The sequence below is a fragment of the Microtus oregoni genome, unplaced genomic scaffold (assembly GCF_018167655.1).
Source record: "Microtus oregoni isolate MIOR12 unplaced genomic scaffold, Mior012 000010F_ref0000083, whole genome shotgun sequence".
NCBI lineage: Eukaryota > Metazoa > Chordata > Mammalia > Rodentia > Cricetidae > Microtus > Microtus oregoni.
In genome coordinates, this window is record NW_024543069.1 from 52,743,276 (window position 1) to 52,761,896 (window position 18,621).

The following is an 18,621-nucleotide window of genomic DNA, read 5'->3' on the forward strand; positions in this document are numbered from 1 at the left end:
TTAATGAATTTTATAACATTATTTATTAGATTTTATAACATTATTAGTTCTTATAGACCTCTTAGAATAATATTTGTGGGGGCTGGAGAGGTGGCTCAGCAGTTAAGAGCATTGCCTGCTCTTCCAAAGGTCCTGAGTTCAATTCCCAGCAAGCACATGGTGGCTCACAACCATCTGTAATGAGGTCTGGTGCCCTCTTCTGGCCCACAGGCACAACACAAACAGAACATTGTATACATAATAAATATTTTTATTTTAAAAAGAAGGTTCAGGAATTCAAGGTCATCCTGGGCTACATGGGACCTTATCTAAAAAAAAAAAAATCAGAGTAGAATAATATTTGTTACATGGCTTATATATTCAATAATGTTATCCACAGTAAGTGTTATCTGCCATTTTTTAACTATAAACACATCAGAAAAATAATTCAAATTATTGTTATTTTGTATTTTGATACGATGATGGCAATTGTTTCCTCAGAATGATATTCATTTTTGGGTCATAATGTATGATTTTCATAAAATAGGACTTTCAGAAAGAACCTCAGTTAACAAAATATATTAATGTTTTTGATGTAAAGCCAAAATATTTTTCTATAAATTATAAACAACTTTCTCATTTAATTTATTACATCTGCATTATGTTTGTTTCAGTATAGCAGAGACAAGGAAAGACCCTAAATTGCTGTTCTAAATGATTTCTGCTCTTTGGCATCTACGTCTTCTTACCAACAGAGTATTGGCATAGACAGTGTTTAGTTTCAGACATTCAGGTGTGCTAGCTATTCAAACGTGGCATGTAATTATTTTCTCACATTTTATATTAAATTGTTACATGATCAGGTAGAATAAAATGAAGTATTATAGGGATCATCCCTGTTTAAAAAATTAGAAATTTTTAATTTGTACCTAATAAATGAACAGAACCAGCCATTAAACATCTTTTATTTTACAGGGAATTAGTGATGGTATTCCTCTATTAAAGGCCATCATCCCCCCAAATCAATCTCGTTCTTTTATGTCTCAAGGAAGCCCTGAGTTACTGGTAAGTTTATGTATACCTATTTCTTACTACTATGTTTACCAAAAATAGGAATAAAGTAAAAATATTTCTGTTGCGTCTCTAATATGTGAGGGTATACACATGCACCTGGAGGTCAGAAAACAACTTGGGCAAGTTGATTCTCTCCTTCAGTGTGAGAAGAATTGAGCTTGGGTCCTCAGGATTGGTGGCAGGACCTTATGATTCTAAGCTATATCACTGACCCAATAAAAAACTTGAAAAAAAAAATTTAGTATATTTTAGTGTATAAATATTTTGCTTGTTTGATATATACTGCATGCTTGCCTGGTTCCTGCAGAAGTCAGAAGAGGGCATAGATTTTCTGGAACTGGAGTTCTAGATAGTTCTGAGCCACCAGATGGGGGCCAGAATTCAAACCTCTGGAAAACAGCCAGTGCTTTTATTCTTCTGAGCCATCTTTTCATCTCCTAAAAGAATGTTTTTAAAATAATCAAGAAAACTAGAAGAATAGCTTTATGGTAGAGCACCGGCCTAGCACGTATGAGGCCGTAGGTTTGATCCTCAGCATTACAAAAAATGAGAAGTTTGTTATGAAATTATAATTTCATAACATTTGATTAATTTGAATAATTTGATTAAATATAAAAATGTCTTCTTTATATTTTGCTTTAAGTAGTTATTATAATTATTACATTTATCTAGAAAAATGAATCTGTGAAAATAGCTAGGAACCTTATCACCATAGCTATAATAGCAATAATCAGAACTGATATAGATCTTGTTAAGGTGTTCTTCTAGGGCATTTCAGTGAGTGTTTTACCCAATTTTTTATTTAGCCTACCCAACAGCTTTGTGTAGTAGGCACTAGTATGTTCCTTTTATGGATAAAAAATTAAATCTCAGAAGTTCCATGCCTGAAATCACAGAGCTAGCAAGTAGAGATCTGAGACCTTGGCATATGAACTAATCCTAGGTTCGTCTTATTCTAATCCTGTGACTTGGGTGTGATAGAAATGTGCTGTAGCACAGTTAACAGGAGAGACTTCAGAATTAAATCGCTTTTTATAATGGTATATATTGTGCTTGATTAGAAAACTATTCTAGAAATATATACAATAATATTGATAGTAGTTTTCAGTGGTAAGACTCTGTAGTTTTCATCTTTAAAATCTATGTGTTTTTATGGGGTGGGTGTCAGATTTAAGGCAGGGTTTCTCTATGTAGCCATGGCTGTCCTGGAACTTGCTCTGTAGACCAGCCTGGCCTTGAACTCAGATCTGCCTAGAGAGATCTGCCTGCCTCTGCCTCCCAACTGCTGCTAAAAACAATTTTTTTTAAGTTACCTGAGTTGGGGCATGGGTATTGTGTTGTTTTATTTTTTTTTCCATTTTTTTATTGAGAAAAGGAGAAAAAAAAAACAAGTTCCCACCTCCTCCCAGCCTCCCATTTCCCTCCCCCTCCTCCCACCCTTCTCCCCCTCCTCCCACCCTTCTCCCCCTCCCCCCACTCCTCTCCCCATCCCTCTCCAGTCCAAAGAGCAGTCAGGGTTCCCTGCCCTGTGGTAAGTCCTAGGTCCTCCCCTCTCCATCCATTTCTAGGAAGGTGAACATCCAAACTGGCTAGGCTCCCACAAAGCCAGCACATTACGTAGGTTCAAAACCCCGTGCCATTGTCCTTGGCTTCTCATCAGCCCTCATTGTTCACCATGCTCAGAGAGTCCAGTTTTATCCCATGCTTTTTCAGTCACAGTCCAGCTGGCCTTGGTGAGCTCCCAATAGATCAGCTCCACTGTCTCAGTGGGTGGGTGCACCCCTCGTGGTCCCGACTTCTTTGCTCATGTTCTCCCTCCTTCTGCTCCTCATTGGGACCTTGGGAGCTCAGTCCAGTGCTCCAGTGTGGGTCTCTGACTCTATCTCCATCCATCACCAGATGAAGGTTCTATGATGATATGCAAGATATTCGTCAGTATTGCTATAGGATAGGATCATTTCAGGTTCCCTATCCTCAGCTGCCCAAGGAACTAACTGGGGGCCTTGGCTTGGGCATCTGGGAGCCACTCTAGGTTCAAGTCTCTTGCCAACTCTAAGGTGGCTCCCTTAACTAAGAATTGTGGTTCCGTGCTCCCCTATCCACCCTTCCTTTATCCCAATCCTCCTTTTTCCCCAAGTTCCCCCCATTCTCCCCTTCTCCCTTTACTCTCCCCATCTCCCCTTACCACCATCCCACCCCACCCCCAAGATCTCAATTTTCTCCCCGGCAATTTTATCTACTTCCCATAGCCAAAAGGACAAGTGTTGTTTTATAATTGAAAGAGTAAAAATATTTACACTTTTAAAAGCAAGTACATACTAAGACTATTGCTTCAGGGACATTGTAACTATAAACTCTCCTGATTTGGACTAAGTGATAATTATATCATATTTGTCATGGCAAAGTTAACCTTTAATTTCTTCTTTTTTAAAAAAATATTTATTTATTTATTTATTATGTATACAATATTCTGTCTGTATGTGTTCCTGCAGGCCAGGAGAGGGCACCAGACCTCATTACAGATGGTTGTGAGCCACCATGTGCTTGCTGGGAATTGAACTCAGGACCTTTGGAAGAGCAGGCAATGCTCTTAACCGCTGAGCCATCTTTGAATGTTAGCATTAATGCTAATAACCTGAGAATTTAATATGATAGCTAAAAAATAACTATTCTTACAGTAAGCTGTAAATAGATAGTTATTTCCACTTAAATTATTTAGATTTGGCTTCATGTATCTTACAGTGTTCGCCTAATAATAATGTCAAAAATCTGTGAGCATCTGGCTATTTTTAGCCACATTCTTGAATATATTTTACTTGAGTTTTCATATATTCTTTTTCAGATAACAGTAAGCGTTAATTATGTTATTGGAACCCATGGATGGCTACCTTATGACAGAAATATTTCTAACTACTTCACATTCATCAAGGATCAAACTGTAACTAACCCAAAGTAAGCAGACGACAAATGGGTTTTTGTTGTTTTATGGTTGGGTTTTTTTTTTAATTTATTTTTTTTCTTTTGTTTTGTTTTTCCCCCTAGACCAGTTTTCTCTGTGTAGCCTTAGCTGTCTTACTCTGTAGACCAGGCTGACCTTGAACTCACATAGACCCACCTGCATCTGCTGGGATTAAAGGTGTGCACCACCACTGCCCAGCGATTCCTGTAATTTTTAAAGTAATGCTTTGAGAAAACGATTTTCTCTTCTTTTTCACTTTTCTTCCCCTTCTCTGTTTTTAAGTTATAACCTGACAATATTTGGCATTCAGACATGGCTGAATTTCTGTCATAACAAATATAGAATAAAATATTATATTGGGAATGGTAAATTGTCATATTATTCTTCTTTACTACTTAAAAATAGTCTTCATTTGGGTTTTCTATTGATTTTTATTGAGCTCTACATTTTTCTCTGCTCCCCTCTCTGCTTCTCCCCTCCCCTTCAGCCTTCTCCCAAGGTCCCAATGCTTTCAATTTACTCAGGAGATCTTGTCTTTTTCTACTTCCCATGTAGATTAGATCTATGTAAGTCTCTCTTAGGGTCCTCATTGTTGCCTAGGTTCTCTGAGATTGTGATTTGTAGGCTGGTTTTCTTTATGTCTAAAAGCCACTTAAGAGTGAGTACATATGATATTTGTCTTTCTGAGTCTGGGTTACCTCACTTAAAATGATGTTTTATAAGTTCCATCCATTTGCCTGCAAATTTCAAGATGTCATTTTTTTCTGTTGTGTAATACTCCATTGTGTAAATGTACCACATTTTCCTTATCCATTCTTCAGTTGAGGGGCATTTAGGCTATTTCCAGGTTCTGGCTATGACAAACAATGCTCCTGTGAACATAGTTGAGCACATGTCCTTGTGGCACGGTTGAGCATCCTTTGGACATATACCCAGAAGTGGTATTACTGGGTCTTGCTGAAGGTTGTTTCCTAATTTTCTGAGAAATCGCCATACTGATATCCCAAGGGACTGTACCAGCTTGTACTCCCACCAGCAATGGAGGAGTGTTCCCTTTACCCCATAACCTCTCCAGCATAAGTTATCCTCAGTTTAAGATGGAATCTCAGTGTTGTTTTGATTTGCATATCTCTGATAATTAAGGATGTTGAACATTTCCTAAGTGTCTTTCAGCCATTTTAGATTCCTCTGTTGAGAGTTCTCTGTTTAGGTCTGTACTCTACTTTTTTATTGAATTATTTGTTCTTTTGAGGACCAATTTCTTGAGTTCTTTGCATATTTTGGAGATCAGACCTCTGTCTGAAGTGGACTTAGTGAAGATCTTTTCCCATTTTATAGGCTGTCATTTTGTCTTGTTGACTGTGTCCTTTGCTTTACAGAAGCTTTTCAGCTTTTCAGTTTCAGGAGGTCCCATTTATTAATTGTTTCTCTCAGTGTCTGTGCTGCTGGGGTTATATTTAGGAAGTGGTCTCCTGTGCCAATGAGTTCAAGTTTACTTCCCACTTTCTCTTCTTTGAGGGTCAGTGTGGCTGGCTTTATGTTGCGGTCTTTGATCCATTTGGACTTGAGTTTTGTGCGTAGTGATAGATATGGTTCTATTTTCACTCTTCTACGTGTCGATATCCAGTTATACAAGCACCATTTATTAAATATCCTTTTTTCCATTTGATATTTTTTTGCTTCTTTATCAAAAATCAGGTGTTCGTAGGTGTGTGGATTAATATCTGAATCTTTGATTCGATTCCATTGGTCCTCCTGTCTGTTGTTATGCCCATCCCAGGCTGTTTTCAGTACCATAGCTCTGTAGTCATTTGAAATCAGGGATTGTGACGTCTCCAGAAGTTCCTTTATTGTACAGGATTGTTTTGGCTTTTCTAAGTTTTTTGCTTTTCCATATAAAGTTGTTTACCATTTTTTCGAGGTCTATCAAGAATTTTGTTTGGGATTTTGATCGGCATTGCTTTATTTGGATTTTTAATTGTTGTTGCTTTCAGACAGGGTCTCATTATGTAACTCTAACTGGCCTGGAACTCTCTGTAGAGACTAGACTGGCCTCAAACTAACAGCAACTTTTATGCCTCTCGAGTGCTAGGATTAAACAGTGCACTATCCTCCTGTCTGAGAAATATTTTATTGTTAGTAATATTCAAAGTTAAGGAAAAGTCTAAAATCCAATTATGTTTACAGAGCTCAGCGAACTGTGAATGGTCCTTTTGCTCCAGGGCTGGAAATCACTTCCAAGCTGTTTGTAGTGTCACATGATGCAAAGTTGCTCTTCAGTGCTGGACACTGGGATAATAGTATCCAAGTAACATCACTTACCAAAGGCAAAATTGTCTCACATAACATCCGACATATAGGTAAGAATTAACTTTTCCACAAAACTTGTTCTTCTGGGGTTTTTTAGTTTTAATTATTCAAGTTTTCTTTTGTGTATATTGAGTGTTCTGCCTGCATGTATGTCTATGTGAGGTGTCAGATCCCCTGGAACTAGAGTTACAGATAGTTGTGAGCTGCCATATAGGTGCTGGGAGTTGTACTCGGGTCCTCTGGAAGAGCAGTCAGTGGTCCAACCCCTGTTTTTTTTCAACTGTATAAAAGTGGTACATGCTCCTGATAGCTTATTATGTTGGGGGTGCATTCAAACATCATATAAATTAAATATATTTTCATATTACACTAGAAGGTATTAAATCAAGTTTTATTTAGATGTTAAACAATGATTTTGTTGCCACATAATAAAAATTTGTCATCATTACATAAAGACATTATTAACAGTAAAGTATGAGTTAATTGTTGAATATATATTAACATCTTATTATTTCAGGCGTCGGTATAAGAATAAAAGCTTTTTTCTCAAAAAACTTGTTAAATGAGGGTAATGGAATCTGTTGCTCTCTACTGCTAATTTTTCTTTTAATTTTGTTAAATAACATTTTTTTCTTTTTTTTTTAATTTTTTTATTGAGAAAAGGAGAAAAAAACATAAACAAAAAACAAGTTTCCACCTCCTCCCAGCCTCCCATTCCCTCCCCCTCCTCCCACCCTTCTCCCCCTCCTTTCACCCTTCTCCCCCTCCCCCCACTCCTCTCCCCCTCCCTCTCCAGTCCAAAGAGCAGTCAGGGTTCCCTGCCCTGTGGTGAGTCCCAGGTCCTTCCCCCTCCGTCCATATCTAGGAAGGTGAACATCCAAACTGGCTAGGCTCCCACAAAGCCAGCGCATTAAGTAGGATCAAAACCCCGTGCCATTGTCCTTGGCTTCTCATCAGCCCTCATTGTTCGCCATGTTCAGAGAGTCCGGTTTTATCCCATGCTTTTTCAGTCACAGTCCAGCTGGCCTTGGTGAGCTCCCAGTAGATCAGCTCCACTGTCTCAGTGGGTGGGTGCACCCCTCGTGGTCCCGACTTCTTTGCTCATGTTCTCCCTCCTTCTGCTCCTCATTGGGACCTTGGGAGCTCAGTCCAGTGCTCCAGTGTGGGTCTCTGTCTCTATCTCCATCCATCACCAGATGAAGGTTCTATGATGATATGCAAGATATTCGTCAGTATTGCTCTAGGATAGGGTCATTTCAGGTTCCCTATCCTCAGCTGCCCAAGGAACTAACTGGGAACCTCATCTTGGGCACCTGGGAGCCCCTCTAGGGTCAAGTCTCTTGCCCACCCTAAAGTGGCTCCCTTAACTAAGAATTGTGGTTCCGTGCTCCCCTATCCACCCTTCCTTTATCCCAATCCTCCTGTTTCCCCAAGTCCCCCCCTCCTTCCCTTCTACCTTTTCTCTCCCCATCCCCCTTACCCCCATCCCACCCCACCCCCAAGATCTCAATTTTCTCCCCGGCAATTTTGTCTACTTCCCTTAGCCAAGAGGATAACTATATGTTTTTCCTTGGGTTCACCTTCTTACTTAGCTTCTTTAGGTTCACCTATTGTAGACTCCGTGACCCTTATTTAAGGCTAGAAACCAATTATGAGCGAGTACATCCCATGTTCATCTTTTTGGGTCTGGGACACCTTACTCAGGATAGTGTTTTCTATTTCCATCCATTTGCATGCAAAATTCGCGAGCTAGCCAAGCAGCAAGGAGATCCGATCTGGACACCAGGAGAAACATCACTGGGGAGTGACATTTTTTTCTTTTATCTTACATTCTGACCACAGTTTTCCCTCCCTCTTCTCCTCCTAACCTCCCATCCCCCCCCCCACACACACACACACATACCCTTTGTCTCCATTCAGAAAGGGGCAGGCCTCTCATGAGCTTGAACAAAGCATGGCACATCAAGTTGAGGCAGGACCAAGCTCCTTCCCTTGTTTCAAGGTTGAGTGAAGCAGTACAACACGGGGATGGATGCTAAGAGCCTTATAAACAGATCAAGCAACACAGCTACCACACACATACAGAGGGCTCTAGATCAGTTCCATACAGGTTCCCTAACTGTTGGTCCAGAGTCCATGGGCTCCCACGAGCTCAGGTCAGCTGTCTCTGTGAGTCTTTACCCCCTTACATCATGAGCTCCCCCGCCCCAGCTCCTAAAATTCCTCCTCCCTTTCTTCATCAAGACTGCAGAGCTCAGGCTAGTACTGATTGTGGGTCTCTGCATCTGTTATCAATTACTAGGTAGAACTGTTACTAGTTACTAGTAATAGTTACTCATCATCAATCTGATTTTATCTACTGGTATTCTAAGGTATCACTTTGTGTAGCTGTTAAGGGACTATTCTGGAAAATTGTTTTTAATTTATGATTTGCACCATAATATGTACTATCTTTTTATTTGTTTGTGTGTTTGTTGTATGTGTATGAGTGTTTTGTCTGCATGCTTATCTGTATACCATGTGTATGTGGTGCCTACTGAGTCTAAAGAGGTCAACAGATCCCTGGTACTGAAGCTACAGATAGTCGTCAGCCTTTAAATAGGGCTAGGACTCAAACTTAAATTCTCTGGAAGATAATCCCATAAATTATTAACTGCTGAGCCATCTGTCAATTCCCTCTACTGTTTTCTAAGGACACATTCCATACGACAGCACTTTTTCAATAGGAAGAGAATGTGAATAGGGTGAGAGAGCAGAACACATAGCAGAATTACCTATGACTCCGTTCTCAGTTCTCTGACAGCCTACGATGCTAGATACGATGTCAGCACTTAGCACATGAACGGTCTCAATGAAGGCTCTCGGGATGACTTTGATCCTGCAGGTGTCCTCTGTTACTCTGACCTGATGGTTTTTGTTACATTTAATTATTTTTGGAGGGGTATTTTGTGGGGAGGGTGGGGGATAGCACATATATGTGCACTTGGAAGTTACATGACTGCTTGCAGGAGTCAGAACTCTCCTCCTATGTGTATCCAAAGGGACTAAGTGCAGATCACCAGTCTTGGCAGAAGGTTCCTTTTCTTGCTGAGCCAGCCCTGGCTTAGTAATTATTTGAACATTAACTGAAACTGCCCTCAAAGTTCTGTTCTGTCAAAACATATCCATTTTATTTTATTTTTTCTTCAAACAGATATTGTGACTTGCTTAGCTACAGATTACTGTGGAATACACTTGATTTCTGGTTCCAAGGACACTACATGTATGATATGGCAGATAACACAACAGGTAATAATAAATAACACATGTTATGTTCTTGGACTGGGATAACAAGTTTTTCTCTGGTAGTAAATGACATTTTGCGCTCAGTGAGAGGTTGTCTTAAAAATTGAGGAAGATATCATGGGTGTCATCAGCCCCTGGTCCCATACATGCATGCATGGGCAAATGCAGCCCCTGTCACACATGTCACGACACACTGTCTCATACAAAACCCTCTTTAAAATTCTGTGGTAGTCTTACTGAAAATTGTTCTTAACTGGACGTGATGTGAATGATTACAGACTCGGGGCCTGAGCTTTTTATTGTTCATTTTTGAGATTATAACTTAATTATACCATTTCTTCCTTCCTTTTCCTCCATCCAAACTTTCCCATATACCCTTTCCTACTCTCCTTCAAATTTCTTGACCTATTTTTTCATTAATCGTTAATACATCTGTATGTGTACTTATACATACATATATTCCTAAATATAACTTGTTGAGTCCATATGACATTACTTGTATGCATTTTTTAAGAATTAACTGTTTGACTCTGGACAACCAGTTGGTTGTGCTATTCCTGGGAAGGACCTCTCTCTGTTTTACTCAGTTACCTGTTATTCTTTGTGTAGGGTTGAGACTCCATGTTTTTCCCATCCAGTTTGGCGTGTTCATTGTTGTCACTCTATGTTCAGCCTCCTTTTGAGCAGTTGTACTGATGAAACTTAATGGGTGTAGCTTGTGGTGTTACTAGGAGACATAGTCCCACAGCCAACTGTCTGATTCTGTTGCTTTTGTACTTTCTACCTCATCCTTTGCAATGATCCCTGAGCCTTATGTGCGGGAGTTGTTTTATAGATGTTTGTGGTTTTTCTGTGACAGTCTCCTTCTGTCACAAAGAAAAATTTCCCTGATGAGGGGTGAAGACTTACTTGTGAGTACAAGGACAAATGTTTATAGATTGTTGTTAGGGATTCTGCTGGTTTAGTAAGTTAGGGATTGTAGATTCTCCTCCAGTAACCATGAAGCTAGTAACCGCAAAGCTAGTCTGGTTTGCACAACAATACTCTAAAATATGACACAAAGAAAATCCTGTCTCAAAAAAAGAAAAACATAAAGAAATTTTATTTCTGTGTATTGACATTATAATAATTATTTTTATACAAAAATACAAAATATCTTTTCATTATTTGTCTCATACCCTTTTAATTTCTTTGGATAATCCCTTAATCACTTTATTTCCATTTGTGTTCTATACTATGCTATATTTACTTCTGAATGGCACAATTTTACTACTATTTTGGTACTTTTATGTAGTATTATGAGCGGCAGGGCTGCGTTCCCAGCACCCCGGCCGCCTGCTCGGCTAGCTTATGCCCCGAAATAATTACACGGACACTGTATTCTTTTAATCACTGCTTGGTCCGTTTCTATCTAGCCTCTTCACCTGGACTAGCCCATTTCTAATATTCTATGTAGCACAACTAGGTGCGCTTACCGGGCCTGGGTCGGAGCTTCATCACATGTGTCTGCCCAGGAGCCGGGAGCATGGTGTCCCTCTCTGAGGCGTCTGCTCCCGAGAGGAGAGCTGTGGAGTCTGAGCTCACTTCCTCTTCCTCCCAGCATTCTGTTCTGTTTACTCCTCCCACCTATCTTCTAACCAATAAAATGGGCCAAGGCAGTTCCTTTATTAGCCAATGACCTTCCTCCATCACTTTTAGAAGGATGTTCATTTCTTACTTATTTTCACTACTATGAAGGAAAGTTGTGCAGTAACATGATCGATTGTTGTATGGTTATCCTTTTTTTGTTTTTTGAGACAGGATTTCTTTGTATTATCCTGGCTGTCCTGGAACTCCCTCTGTAGACCAGACCGGCCTCTAACTCACAGAGATCCACCTGCCTCTGCCTCCTAAGTACTGGGATTAAAAGCGTGCACTACCACCATCAGCGATGTATGTTTATCTTATTTTCACTAACTTTACCACATTTTTAAATTTATAATTATAACATTCTTGGATTTTCTGACCCTAAAGTAGCTATACCATCATGTGATCTAGAAATAATGGTCACTCTCCCAATTTTCCAATATATTGTTTTATTTTATTATCCTATTACATTGCAGTAGAGTTAGAATATGATAGTGAACATCCTGACTTACGTCTGATTTTGATTGAAAAATGACAGTACAGTTTTGCCGCTTGATAGTGTTTGCTGTCAGTTTTTATCAGTATTGTGTTTTATATTTAGTTAGTTTCTTTTTAATTTAATGAAATTTCAAACTTATAGAAAAGTTGCAAAAACAATACATTCGTACCTTTGTCTTAACATTCTCAATATCTTTCCCCTTTCAGCATGTTTATTTTTCTCACTGATTTAAATGTTGGCAGTACTTCCTATTCCATTGATAACATCTATGTATGTCTTCCAAGAACAAAGATTTTCTTTTTAAATTTTTATTATGGTTGTTTATTTACGTGTATGGGGGTAATGCATACATGCCATGGTGCATGTGTGAAGGTCAGAATACAACTTTTGTGGATCAGTTCTTTTCTTCCACCATGGGTGGTTCTGGGGACCAAACTTTGGATATCATGCTTGCTAGCAAGTACCTTTGCATACAGGTCCATCTTGATAAAAAGTCATTCTTACCACCATAGTGCAGTTGCTAAAATGAGAATGTTTAACATTTGTACAGTGCCATTATCTGATCTCATTTTCTGAGTATTAACAACAGTGTCCTCTGTAATTCCTTTTAGAGTTTCCTTTTCTTTTTTCTAAATGAGTAAATCAAGAAATTTCTTAGATTTGAACTGCTATGAATCATATAGCAAATTAACATTATTCATTTTCATTGCTACCACATTTTGCTGTTGTATTTTACTTGCTAATACTATAATTTTTTTCTCTTTTTTTAAAAATACGGCCTCACTTTTTTCTCTATTCTTAAGTAAAAGATCAATTTTGTTTTGTCATTATGATGTTTAATATTTGGATATGCAACCTTTATTGGATGAATTTAATAAGTGTTTCTTCTTTCACTTGAATTGTAAAGTTTTCTGTTACTTTAATTACTTGATACAAGAATGATGTGTTTTGTAAATATTAAGTGAAATATATAGGATAAATTACATGTATCCCAAAGAGTAGAGTTTACAGGTATATTTATGTGTAATATAAAAACAGAGGGTCTAGACAGACTTATCTAGAATAAATAAGAATAAAACAATATGACACACAACTGATATTTCTTCAAATATAAAGTAAATGTAAACAAGGCAGGTTTAATGACAAAATTTCTCATTTAATGAAAATGAGAAATTTTCTTGAGCAGTTTCAGCCTGTGTGGAAGCTGAGGCAGATGCATCACAAAGTTAAGGCTTGCCTGGCTACAAAGTGATAGTTTAAAGTCACAACACTCGGGTTTCAAAAATTATTTTTTAAAACACTGGGGACATGTCTCAGTGGTAGAACATCTGCATAGCATGCATGAAGTCCTAATAAGTGTTTAAAGCATCATTGGTGATGACGCATAATTAGATTTCTAGGAAGAGGATTGTTGGTACTTATTGCCAGCCAGGTTATGCAAAAAACAGCTCTAGATTCATTGCTTTCCATGTCTCAAGGGAATAAGGCCAAGAACAACAGAGCAGGGTACTGTGCATAGACAGTTAAGAAAAAGAATGATCGCTATAGAAATTAAAGACAGGAGCTAGAGATATGGCTCTGAGATTAACGCTGCTGCTTTTCCAGAGGACCCAGTTTTGATTCCCAGCACGCATATCAGACTGCTCACAACTGCCTGTGACTCTAGCTCTGGGGGATCTAATGCCATCTCTAACCTCCACAGGCATTCACACAAGAGGCATACATTCACACAGACACATACATATGAATTAAAGGCAATCAGAATAAATATAATTGATGTCCCTAAAGTACAGGCTCCAGGACAGTGGTTCTCAACCTACCTAATTCTAAAACCCTTTAATACAGTTCCTCTTGTTGTGATCACCAACTCTAAAATTATTGCTACTTCATAACTAACTTTGCTACAGTTGTGAATTGTAATGTAAATATCTGATATGCAACCCCCCAGCGGAGTTGCAACCCGCAGATTGAGAACTACTGCTCTAGTAAGTATTCATTTATATAATATTAGTTTAAATTAAGGAAGAATTCATTTGTAGGTTAAAAGAGCAAATAACTTGGGAAAACTAATATAAGAAGTCATCATTAATACTTTCTGTGTAAGGTTTGGACTGAGTGTTACTGTGAGTGACTCAGTGGTTCTAACTACCTATCTCATTACTTTGTTAAGAGAATGTTTGAATATAGTATAAACTTTGTTACAAAACACAAAAACAAGAGGCTTGTGAGTGGAGGGAAAAAACAACAAGACACCATTTCACGTTTGCTTTTCTTTTTTAATTTTAGGGAGGCACTGCTGTGGGCTTAGCATCTAAACCTTTTCAGATTCTTTATGGACACACTGATGAGATATTGAGTGTGGGCATCAGCACTGAACTTGACATGGCAGTATCAGGGTCAAGGGTAAGATCTCACCTCTAAGAAATAATACTTTTTCTATAAATTGTGTAACAATGTTTATATTTGAAAAGTTTTTATGGAAATAGAATATTTTTAATATTTATTTTGAGCATTGTTAACGTAGAGTAATACAGAGAGAATAAACTTAAAAGAGGCTATGTTGTATTTGGGGATCTTATTGGCCTTGCTAGTTCAGGAAGATGACACTCTATAAGATGATATGCTACTTAAAATTCTAAGATTAGGGTTTTACCTAAAGCATATAACTCATCCATGGGATAACTATTTCCTAAGATTAGGATTTCACCTAAAGCATATAGCTCATCTATGGGATGATTATTTCCTAAGATTAGGGTTTTACCTAAAGCATATAACTCATCTATGGGGTAATTATTTCCTCAGTGTCTTTCCCACATCTCTTTATTCAGCCGCTTCGCCTTCTCCTTTTTGTTGTTTTGTGTTTTTCATTCTCTGGAATCTTCTGTGTATAGGATGGTACTGTGATTATACATACCATTCAGAAAGGTCAATACATGAGGACTTTACGGCCACCTTGTGAGAGTTCCCTGTTCCTGACCATTCCCAGTTTGGCTGTCTCTTGGGAAGGACACATTGTCATCTATTCCAGCTTGGCGGAGAAGCCCGCTCTCAAGGTATTTGCTTCTGTGCAGCAGATGTAGACCATCACTAATGTTTTCTCTCCTCACTGCAAGGGCAGCTTTTCTATGGTTCAGTTGTTCTTTCTCATTGTTAGATAGACTTCTACCACATTATGGTCCTGATATTTATATTTTACTTCAGATATTTCTTTTGACCTAATATTATACAAGGTTTCGAATGTAATTCCTTTTTTTTAAGATTTACTTATTATGTATTCAGTGTTCTGTCTTCATGTCTGTCTGTCTACATGCCAGAAGAGGGTACGAGATCTCATTATAGATGGTTGTGAGCCACCATGTGGTTGTTGGAAATTGAACTCAGGACCTCTGGAAGAGCAGTCAGTGCTCTAAACCTCTGAGCCATCTCTCCAGCCCCCTCAAACGTAATTTCTTTTAGCTAAGGATGTAACTTGGTTGGTAGAGTGCTTGTCTTGCAAGCATTGGAACCCTAGATTAACTACCTAACCCCACATACACAAAAAGCAATTAAAAATAAAAAAAGACAAGAGTTTCTTTGTTTCACACTGGCTGTCCTGAAACTCACTCTCTAGACCAGGCTAGCTCAAACTAAGAGATCCACCTGCCTCTGCTTCCTGAGTGCTGGGATTAAAGATGTGTGCCACCAGTGCCAGTGGTAGTATTAGGTATATCATGAACTTCAAGTAGCAGTGATAGCCAACATTTCTTTTGTAGGTAAGACAGTGTAGAAATAAACTGGATCTCCATATATTCATTTCCTTCTAATAGTAAAGCTTTTAAATATAAGGAACATCTTTTTAGGAATGTGAAATATTTTTGAACTGGAATATTTTAACTCTTCGATTTAACGCATAGTTGTTTCCATGGCAATAATGATTTAAAGTCAATCTGATAATTTTCTGTATACTTTTTCTTTGAATACAGTCATGTTTTTATTCCAGAAATCTTTCTGATTTGTTATATTTTAATTGACAATATGAAAACTCAACTTTTATGCAAGTTCCCTAAACTTTCCTGTTTCTTTATAGGATAAGAACATGTTACATGTGTTTTCTGTAAATGGAAAGTATCTGGGGTCTCAAGTCCTGAATGAACAAATATCAGACATGTGCATCATTGGGGAGCATGTAATCACTGGCAGCGTACAAGGGCTCTTGTCTATAAGAGAGCTTCACAGGTAAGTAAATTAAATTAAAATGTTCAAACTGTCTGAAGAAGAGGTAGCAACTTACAGTTCAGAGGTTCAGTAGGGAGCATGGTGGTATGCAGGCAGATGTGCTGGAAAAGTAGCTGAGAGTCCTACATCTTGTAGGCAACAGGGATTCAGCTGAGACACTGGGTGGTTCCTGAGCATAGGAAACCTCAAAGCCCACCCCCACAGTGACACACACTCCTCCAATAAGGTCATACCCACTTCAACAACGCCACACCTCCTAATAGTGCCACGCCCTTATGGGGGTCAGTTACATTGAAATTAGCACAGTGACCTTGTCTCATAAAAGATAGAAGGTGAGAACAGACACCTGAGGTTGTCCTCTGAGCTTCATATGTGTACCAGCCTTGCACACATTTGCATCAAGTGTTCTGAGCATGCTGGAATATACTTACAATATCAGCATTTGGGACTCAGTCCCTTTTCCAATGATAGCTTTGCTTTTTTTCTCTCTCTCTCATCCTGATTTTAAGAGTCTTCTAACAAGAAGATTTGCAAATTAGAAAAACCAATGGACTCCTTTAGTTTTAATTACACACATACACACACACAACACACACACGCATATATAAATATACCTAAGTCATTGGGTTCTCCACTTTCTAATCTTTAAATAACTGAAGGCATTTATTGTAATGGAATATTAGACAAAGCAAAAAAGACCTGTTTTATTAACCTCAAATATCACACACATGTACTTTCTTTGGGACTTTTTATTCACCTTCTAATTACAGATAAAAGCATTTAATGAAAGAACTTAAATTCTTGGTATTGTGGTGTTTATAATAATTGACCTTGAAGGGTTTAAGACTCTTTAGAAGTTGCCAGTTAAGGTAGCACGTTCAGGAGGACTGTGAGTTCAAAGTCATCCTAGCCTCATAGCAAGACCCTATCTCAGACAACAGCAAAAAGAGAAGTTGTGTTTGCAGAAGAGTTTAAGAATTTCTAGGATCTGAATAATCAGAAGAGTATTGTTTAAGAATTAATAGGATTTGAAATGGAGATGAACTTAGGGAAATTATGAGAAAATGAACTACATTTGGGGATGTGGTACATCTGTAAAGTTGAAGTGCAGAGGTAGATGACGAAGTTGCCTTCGTGTATACCCTTCTGTGTATCCATCCTCTGTGCATGTAACTATTTCTGTTTTTATCTTTTAGTTTGAATCTGAGCATCACTCCATTAGCCATGCGATTACCTGTCCACTGTGTTTCCGTAACCAAAGAGTGCAGCCACATTCTTGTAGGCTTGGAAGATGGCAAATTGATTGTAGTAGGTGTTGGCAAGCCAGCCGAGGTAAAATTCAGCATCATGGATTCTCCCTTACTATTGTGGGTTCCTTACTATTGTGGGTTCCTTCGGTCCTTCATTCTAGCTGATTCAGAAGTCTCCATTATGAATAAACTGAAACATAAATTTGATGTTTCAGAAAAAGCCAAAGTATAAAGTTGTTAAGTGGTATATTTATCCTATGATAAAATTAAAAGCATGCTCATGGATTGGTCTTTGTATCACTACGTGAATGAGAAAAATATTTTACTCCAAATCAAGACTCAAGAGGACTATGCAGATTGGAGGCATAAAAGTTCTTATAAAAATAAAATATAGGTTCCAACAGTAAAACTAATTTGATTTCATAATTACAAAGCATGAGTTATTTATTATATAAAGGCATTGTTTTTAAATTGGGAACTACAAATATCTTATATCCATATCCTTATTCACAGTGAGTTTACTGTAACAAAAAATTTACTTGCCTAATAGTCTTTCATGGATCTGACATTTGTTCCTCAGAAAACGTAATGACTCCACACCAGGTAACTTAATGATTCCCCCAGAAAACTTATTATATAGAATTAAACTAGTCATTGCATTTTTTGTGACACTCTTAGCTTTTCCTGAGAAATGTAATATTGTATCTACAGGTGTTTCTTCAAGAGAAGATATTTAGTTGAGTAGTAGTACATACCTATAATCCCAGTGCTTGGGAGACAGAGGCAGGAGAATCACCACAATTTAGGGGCCAGCTTGGTGTACATAGTAAATTCTAGGCAAACTAGGCCTATGTACCAAGATCTGCTGTCAAAACAACCACAGAAAAAGGCTAGAGAGACGTCACAGCAGGCCAGAACTTTTGTTACTCTGCATCTGGGGCTCAGTTCCAAGCACTCACACAGCAGAACCTCACGACTGTCTGTCATTCCAGGTCTAAGAAAACTCACACCCCTTTTTACCTTCACAGGCACCAGGCACATGTAGACCAAACGCCCATTTGCATAAAATAAATAAATATGTAAAAAGAGAGTTAAAAACATTTTAAACATGTTTCCATTTAACATTGAGGTTCTTGATAGTTTCCTGAATTGCCCCCATCTTTCCCCTGCTAGTGTGATGATTACGTAGAACTCTGAGTACACATCTGTAATCCTTGCTAGTTGGGAGGCTAAGGTAAAAGAATCATAAGCAAAGATCTGCCTGCCTACTGGGTGAGTTCGGGGTCAGACCAAGCAACTAGTGAGACTTTTTCTTTTTTTTTTTTTTTTTTAATAAATTTATTTATTATTCTGTCTGTGTGTATATCTGCAGGCCAGAAGAGGGCACCAGACCTCATTACAGATGGTTATGAGCCACCATGTGG

General features: G+C 38.3%; 1 protein-coding gene across 1 annotated transcript in view; it reads left to right on the top strand.

The window, feature by feature from the left end:
- Positions 1-18,621, top strand: part of Nbeal1 (neurobeachin like 1) — a 181,677-nt gene that overhangs the window by 155,201 nt on the left and 7,855 nt on the right. Inside the window, exons 47-54 of the mRNA XM_041658971.1 lie at positions 955-1,044; positions 3,896-4,005; positions 6,200-6,372; positions 9,516-9,610; positions 14,019-14,135; positions 14,624-14,785; positions 15,799-15,947; positions 17,144-17,279. Coding sequence (XP_041514905.1) covers positions 955-1,044; positions 3,896-4,005; positions 6,200-6,372; positions 9,516-9,610; positions 14,019-14,135; positions 14,624-14,785; positions 15,799-15,947; positions 17,144-17,279 — 1,032 coding nt within the window. The remainder of the gene's footprint in view (positions 1-954; positions 1,045-3,895; positions 4,006-6,199; positions 6,373-9,515; positions 9,611-14,018; positions 14,136-14,623; positions 14,786-15,798; positions 15,948-17,143; positions 17,280-18,621) is intronic.